This window comes from Triticum urartu, unplaced genomic scaffold, assembly GCF_003073215.2.
Source record: "Triticum urartu cultivar G1812 unplaced genomic scaffold, Tu2.1 TuUngrouped_contig_6357, whole genome shotgun sequence".
NCBI classification, from domain to species: Eukaryota; Viridiplantae; Streptophyta; class Magnoliopsida; order Poales; family Poaceae; genus Triticum; species Triticum urartu.
In genome coordinates, this window is record NW_024117113.1 from 2,484 (window position 1) to 11,068 (window position 8,585).

Sequence of the window (8,585 nt, forward strand, 5' to 3'; positions counted from 1 at the left end):
GTTGTGAAAGCTGCCACTATTCGTCTTGTTTTGTCCATTGATGTTTCCAGGGGCTGGAGTCTGAGACAGCTAGATGTGCAGAACGCGTTCCTCCATGGTGTTCTGGAAGAGGAAGTGTACATGAAGCAACCTCCTGGGTTTGTGAACAAAAATAAACCTTCTTATGTGTGCAAACTTGACAAGTCACTGTATGGGTTGAAACAAGCTCCAAGGGCATGGTACTCACGCCTCAGTCACAAAATGCAAACACTTGGTTTTGCTCCTTCTAAGTCTGACACCTCACTGTTTATTTACAACAAGTACGATACATGCATATTTGTACTCATATACGTTGATGATATTATTGTCATAAGTTCATCAGATGAGGCCATTACAGGACTGTTAAAGGATTTCAGTACTGAGTTTGCTCTCAAGGATCTTGGAGACTTGCACTATTTCCTAGGGATTGAGGTAAAGAGACATGAGGATGGACTTCATCTCTCTCAGGAAAAGTATGCAGCAGATCTGGTAAAGAAAGCTGGTCTGCAAGGTTGTAAACCCTCACCCACTCCTTTGTCAAGTTCAGAAAAATTGTCCCTTACAGAAGGGCAGCCTCTAAGTCTAGATGATAGTACAAGGTACAGGAGCCTAGTAGGTGCACTTCAATACTTAACACTTACTAGGCCTGATATTTCTTTTGCTGTCAACAAAGTTTGCCAATATTCCTTCATGCACCCACCACAGTTCATTTGACTGCTGCAAAACGGATTGTTCGATATGTCAAGAACACTCTTAATGTTGGTCTCAATTTCAGTAAGTCACCATCTACACTTGTAAGTGCCTTTTCAGACTCTGATTGGGCAGGTTGCCTGAATGATAGGCGGTCTACTGGTGGTTTTGCAGTATTTTTTGGTCCCAACTTAATATCGTGGTATGCAAGAAAGCAAGCTACAGTCTCTAGGTCTAGTACAGAGGCAGAATATAAGGCACTGGCAAATGCAACAGCAGAGATTATCTGGCTACAATCCATATTGAGGGAACTTGGTGTTAGAGGCACTCAACCTCCATGTTTATGGTGTGACAATCTAGGTGCTACCTATCTCTCTGCTAATCCAGTTTTTCATGCCAGGACAAAGCACATTGAGATAGACTTTCACTTTGTGAGAGAAAGGGTTGCCAAGAAGCAACTTGAGATTCGTTTTGTGCACTCCAGAGATCAAATTGCAGATGGGTTCACAAAACCTTTGCCCACTAGAAGCTTTGAATATTTCAAACGTAATCTCAACTTGATGAAGCTGTGATTAAGGGAGGGTGTCAAACAACCTATCAACCTGTCACGTTACCTTCCTTGTGCGCACACCAAGAGTCCAGGAGTCCACCAGGAGATAGGCTAGGTAGTTAGTTGATATCTATCCATTGTAACCTACTCTATCCCTTGCTCTCCAAGTCTCCTGTAAGATCTCATGTATGCGCTATAGGGTTGTTGCGCCCCTGCCTATAACACGTACCACGCCCCCTCACACCGAGGACAAGGCGTTTCCGCATATCGCACACGCCTAATTTGGAAAGGCTGAGTGCTTCAAAGGTGCAAATTTAATGTAAATGGTAGCTAGCTCAAACTAGCCACTGAATTGCACACCCGATGGTAAAAATTGCCTAATCGATGGTTATTCCACATATGGAAACCATCTTGAGCTCACAAGCCCCGCATATTCTCACCAACTACACTATGAGGACTTCTCATGAACTACACTATGAGGACCACCGGACAGAGCAAAGCAGGGCAATCCACACTCCACGGGGCACGAAAGAATGGTATGCATAGGAAACTAGTTGGAGAAATTACTTTTCGGGGATAAGTAGTAGAATAAGAAAAATTCAATGGAACTAATGGCATCATGTAGCTTGTCTGAATGAAATATATTTGTCATTATGCAATCATCCCCACAATAGTAGTGTTCTTCAAGTTTTTTGCACAAGAAGCATCAATAAAATTAGAAATAAACATATGAAACTATCGACAATATTTCTTGAAAAATGCTTTTTCCAAATGAATCACTTTTTAGGAATAGCTGAAGGGACGCCGAAACCCCATGAAAGGGGAGAATATTTCACTACAACGTCAGCATGTGTCCTCCAAAGGTACTTCTACAGAAATGACATGGAGTAATAACACCACATGCAAGTAGAAAGTAGCTACAGGTTAAGGGAAGTGTCGACTACTCTACATATCACAACCATGCTACCGACTTGAATAGTTGAACTGAGATTTTGTTTGCTATCTTCACTAAAACAAAGCACTAAGTTTACCCATAACATATAAAACAAGGTGGATAAATAACAAGATAATGCAATTAAGTAGAAGAAGATGCCCGACAACCCAGCCCTTTGAAATCAGAGACCTACCACTTATGGTGCATTTCAATGAATAAATTGCTACCCAATCACAATAATACCAGTAATGACTGGACATGAACAACGCATACTAGGTTTTCACTGGTGATCTATCAGTAGGCATCTGATTGGTCAATTGAAGACTTAACCAAAGAAGATCAGTACTAAATTTAAATATCCAATATCATTTTGATGATCAGTTCACAACAAAGGCACACAGTAGAACTGCGGCAGTTGGCCACTCAGCATAACTGAAGATTGAGGCTAACCCCAATGTTTGTCATCAATGCAAATATGCAACTACCAGAAGGAATAGGAAAACCCTCATTGGTTTAAGATATAACAGTACTCCATGTTAACAAACAACAATCAAGGTTCCTGCCACTAAGAAAAATGATTGCAAATTCACAACATTGGGGAACTGTTTTCATGTTATTAGGAGACCAATAATGTGCACAAGATATACAAATTAACTGAAAATAATATGGCTTCTGGATATAGGGAAAGGTATATACCTCAACAGTCTGCAACGTGAGTCATGTTTTTCTTTGACATCTGGTCCTCCCTCCAGTTACTCAGTACTACAGCTGGAATGACAACAAAGCAAGGTATGGCACTAGAGCCAAATATCCCCACATCCACAATCACAAAACCAATCTTTTTCGACATCATGCATTGCACCAGAGAACCAGCTAAAATTAGCAGGATGAAGGGCGTAGAAGCGAATGTTCCAAGGACTGCGGTGCGGGGAGGAACCCCCCCTAATCAACTCCTGGTTGAAAGCTCCATGGGCTCTCTGAGGGGGACATCAAATTCAGCAAAACCACAACGACGGACATGAGTATGGAATCGGCCGAAAATTGAATGATGCAGATGAACTCACATGAAACACTACACTATATCCCATTCATATTTCCATGAGGACAACTTGATTAGAATGGTAGACATGTGAATTTTGTTCGTATATTAGTGAAAAAGCCTATGATAAGGTTAAATGGTCTTTCCTCCAACAGGCCTTAAGGATGAAAGGTTTCTTCGATAAATGGCGTCAATGGATCCACAATTTTGTAACTAGAGGTAGCGTGGCCATCAAAGTCAATGATGATGTAGGCCATTATTTTCAGACAAAAAAGGACTACAACAGGGTGACTCCATGTCCCCAATGTTATTTAACATTGTTGCCGACATGTTGGCCATTCTGGTTGAGCGCGCCAAGCAGGACGGACAGATTGCAGGAGTAGTGCCACACCTTGTGGATGGTGGCCTCTCTATTCTGCAATATGCCGTTGACACAGTTCTTTTTTATGGAACATGACCTGGACAAGGCTCAAAACCTGAAACTCTTGCTTTCAGCATTTGAGCAAACGTCGGGTCTTAAAATTAACTTCCATAAAAGCGAACTTTTCTGCTTTGGAGAAGCCGTTGAGGCAGCGGCCGATTATGCTGACCTGTTTGATTGCGCAAATGGCCATTTCCCAATTAAATATCTGGGAATACCGATTCATTATCGACGTCTCACCATTGCGGACTGGAAGCATGTAGAGGAGCGGTTAGAGAAACGGTTGAGCAGCTGGAAAGGCAAGCTGCTCTCTGTTGGAGGACGGCTGGTTTTGATTAACTCTGTTGTCACAAATATGGTCATCTATATGCTTTCTTTCTTCCAACTCCCAAAAGGGGTCCTGCAAAGACTGGACTATTTCAGATCCAGATTCTTTTGGCAAGGAGATAGGGAAAAGAAAAAATACAGACTAGCCAAGTGGAGTGTGGTTTGTAGGCTGAAAGACCAAGGTGGCCTTGGAATTCATGACCTGCAGGTCAAGAATGAGGCTCTCCTTAGTAAATGGTTGTTCAAACTTCTTACTGAGGATGGTGTTTGGCAAACCATACTGCGCAACAAGTATCTAGGCCACAAGGCAGTGTCTCAGGCATATTGGAAACCTGGCGACTCGCACTTTTGGGCTGGCCTAATGGCGGCAAAGAAACATCTCTTTCGCTTTGGGTCTTTCGCGATAAAGTACGGGTTGGAAATTTGTTTTTGGGAAGATATCTGGCTAGGCGGTGCCACTCTCCGAGAACAATATCCAGCCTTGTACAACATTGCTCGCGATAAGAATAATACTATTGCGCAGGTGCTCAGTTCATCCCCCCCCCCGAATATTTCATTCAGGCGGGATTTGACTGGCCCCCGACTTATGTCATGGCATAATCTTTTGTCCCGTCTGGATGCGATTAGCCTGACAGAAGGGCGGGATGTGTTTCGCTGAAACCTTACTACATCAGGGTCTTTCACCGTAGACTCTATGTATTGTGCGCTCACGCATTCTGAGGTACCGGTGAGTAATAATAAGAAAATTTGGTGGTCGAATATACCACTAAAAGTTAAAGTCTTCATGTGGTATCTTCGTAGGGGAGTTGTTCTAACCAAAGACAACCTCGCACGGCACAATTGGCAAGGGAGTAAGAAGTGTTGTTTTTGTACTCATGATGAGACCATCAGACACCTCTTTTTCCAATGAAACTTTGCACGTTCTACGTGGTCAGTCATCCAAATAGCGTCAAGTTTATATCCGCCCACAAGTGTTGCCAATATATTTGGTCATTGGTCGGACGGTATTTCAAATAGGTTCAAAACGCTATTAAGGGTGGGAGCATATGCCTTACTATGGTCGCTTTGGCTATGTAGAAATGATTTTGTTTTTAATGACAAAAATGCTTCTCCTTTGCAGGCTATTTTCCGTTGTACGCACTCGCTTCGTATGTGGTCTATGCTACAACGAGCGGAAGTCCAACCGTTGTTCAAGGCGGTGTGTACACGGTTGGAGCAGGTGGCTACGGAGGTTTTTACCCAACATGGGTGGCAGCATAACCTCCGGATCGGTCCATCTCACCTTTCGACATAGGCACAGTGTCGGTCTATAGAACTCTACTATTGCCGATTTGTCGGTTTTTGTTTTCTTCTGGTTGTCAGACTTTTGGTGTTCAGCTATGTGCATCCTAATTATGCAGAGGCCGGGTGTTACTCATAATACTTTGTATCCACTTGATGCTACATTTTTGAGTTAATAAAATCATCCTTTATCAAAAGAAAATCTACTGCCGCAATTCAATCGAAGGAAATGTTATTTCGACGATACCTTGTGGAACTCTGAACCGGATCCAGATACAGCTGCAACCACGTAGAGCAGGAACTGGCCGCACAGCATCACGGTGCCAAGCGCTTGCAGGACAAGGAAGCTGGCCTTGAGAGCCCCGTCCGCGAGTGCCTGGAGAAACACGGCGGAGGCGGAGCCCTCGTCCCAGGCTCGGCTTCCCACGACCCTGGCAGCCGCGGCCGCGGAGATGACCCACAGAGTCGCGAAGCCCAGGTAGGGGAGCGCTTCGGCCGCGACGAGGAGGACGCGCCCGAGCACCAGCGTCAGGGTGAGGACGGCGCGCACGAGCGCGAGCACCACGACGACGGTCCCCGCCGGCAACGGCGGCGGCGAGGGCTTCACGGCGGCCCTCGGGGGGGGACGGGGACGGGGGTTTGTTTGAAATGGGGATTGGCGAGGAACAGGGGAGGGGGTTTTGCGGACAGCTGTCCCGCTTCCCTTCCGGGTTCTTTTTCTGGCCCATTTCATCTAGTGGATTCGGGTTCCAAACGGGTATGACGAAATGGTGACTGCCCGATTCTATGCTGCCCCAGCTCATAATTACCCCGCTCTCTCACCGTCAAGCCAACTGAATATGTAAATATTTTAAAGCAAACTTACATAAACAATAGGCAAGTACGGAGTATTAACACTTGTACACTTTCAACACATGCAGAGCACTAGAAAGTACTAAAAATAAGCCAGATACATTAGTAATGAGCTTAGGTTTTGTCTCAACATTCGCGCTTTGCTAGTTAATACTTCAAACTTTACACATAAAGCGTGCATCCATTTTTTTATATATAGAATCGGATTATCCGGGTAGAAAAATGGGATTATCGTATGGTGTGTGCTATTGGTAATACCATATCCTATACTGTATCCCTTTAGTCGGACTCAAGTTTGGATCGGATTGTGTTTGGATGTCAAAAATATCTTATAGTATCATATTAAAATGAATTCGGAAATGATTTCGGTCAGAAATTATACTAACCACTTTAACGCTTACGGCTCACAGTCAAGCCAACTAGTGAAATGTTCATATTTATTGGAGATTTTTCCTCAAAAAATTTGAAACGTTGCGACTTCCTGTTGGAATTTTGAATTTCCCGGTTATAATCTCGGTTGTAAATTAACTTTATAAAAATCGCAATAGAGATTCGGAAAGCAAAGTTGAAACTTTCAAAAAAAATGTTAGTATTCAAATTGTTAGCCCAAATAACATAAAAACTCAGATTATTTAGTTCAAACAGCATATAACCTTGAATTATTTGTTCCCAAACTGCATATTGGTTCATAGTGTTGAAAATTAGATGATAGAAGTTTGTTGCTAGCGAGAAAAGGGGTTTACAAGTTTACAACACCAATTTCCTTTTAGACGGGTCAAATTATTATGATGCTACAAATCAAAACTGTTGTGCGGAAAAATGACAACTATGTTGATTTTACTGTTAGTTCGGAACTTTTAATTGGAGGGCGCCCTACAAATTTTTTTGGTCTAATCTACCTACCCTCTTTGTGGGATAACGCGATTCCAAGAAATAAATTCATATTAGTATTACAGTTTAACGTAATTTATACAAAAGAAGGTTTTATGAACATTCAATCATGCACATTGGATAATTGCATTCACGTGTTACCATCGTATGGGAAATAGAAAATCCTTGGAAGAACCACGTATAACAGTGCCTATAGGCCATGTTTGAGCACCACCCACACTAGGCCATGTTCAAGTACTTCTGGGCTCTAATTTAAGTGCATTCTTTCAATGCAAACAATCCGAAGAATAATACAGAGAACTGCTTGCTAACATGAATCAAAGGCAACATAAAAAAAACTTACACGGGTAAACCATTCAATTTAAACACCTCTGTAGTAATAGATTCATGATCACCATGGACAAAAAAAAATGAACATACTCATAATGATAAAAATCACTTAAGATATTGAGCTCCACCTACGAAATATCCACAAGACAAAAATATGAACATACATACTCCATAAATCTGTAGATCGGAAACATGTGTGATCGCTACAAACATAACATTCTACAGTAACTGCCACACGGCGCTTGCATAGAAATGGTAGTCATCGAACATAACACTACCAACATGACAAATTCTATATGCCTACAAAAGCACTATCCTCTTGGAGGGTGGTATACCCCCCACCGCCTGGTCATGTATTCCAGGCTTTCCAGAAGCAAGTAAACACTTCAACGCCATAATGTCGAATTACGAGAGCTCCTAGCACATGGAGTACTCGATACTAGCAGTGGATCAATCTACAGTCGTGAACACATGTAACTAACTAAATAAAATCCAGTACTTATCCGCGGCCATAAACTTCAGCAAAGAGTCGGCTCTTGTATTTGTCTTGTCCATCTTAACACCATCCGTTCAAGGTTATGTCTGTCAATAAAAAAACCCAAAATTCAATTAGATTAGCAGCATATACAAGTACTTGAATGAGGATATGGAGATGTTTGTCAATATTAAGCATCCAATGTTATGAACATGTATGTATTGATATATGTAGAGTAGTATTATGCTGCCAATATGTTAAAGGGTCACTACCATGCCACTGCAACTACTAGACCAGCAAGAGGGATTTTGAAGATGAAGAATAGAGTGGGAAGGGCAGTGTGGAACCTCAGGCCTGATGGAAAATACAATGATTGAAACTCAGCATATATAGAGCGTAATTCTTCTTGCTCCATATAACAGCCTAATTTGGAAAGGCTGTGGGCCTCAAAGGTGCAAATTCAATGTACATGGTAGCTAGCTCAAAATGGACTTCTGAATTTCAGCACAATCGATGGAAAAAAATGGAAAAAAATTATATGAGACCAGGTCTCACGGTTAGCAGGTGAGACCCGTCTTGATGGATGACACGTGACATTTACAAATCACAAAACATCTAATCTCCCCCCCTGATTTTAAGGGATCCGGCTTGCCTGCTCCCTCCCCATACTCCCACTCCATCCTACGACTGTCTTTTTCTCTTTTTTCTTTCTAATCTAATCATCTCCCCCCTGATTTTAAAGGGTGGGGCCGATCCTTATTTTGTTCCAATCAAATC

General features: G+C 42.4%; 1 protein-coding gene across 1 annotated transcript; it reads right to left on the bottom strand.

The window, feature by feature from the left end:
- Positions 1 to 2,508: 2,508 nt before the first annotated feature.
- On the bottom strand, positions 2,509 to 5,993 carry LOC125530488. Its single transcript, XM_048694881.1, has 2 exons — positions 5,508 to 5,993; positions 2,509 to 3,169 (listed from the first exon to the last, which is right to left on the bottom strand). The coding sequence occupies exons 1-2, from the start codon at positions 5,991 to 5,993 to the stop codon at positions 2,990 to 2,992; spliced, it is 666 nt and encodes a 221-aa protein (XP_048550838.1). The 3' UTR covers positions 2,509 to 2,989.
- Positions 5,994 to 8,585: the final 2,592 nt, after the last annotated feature.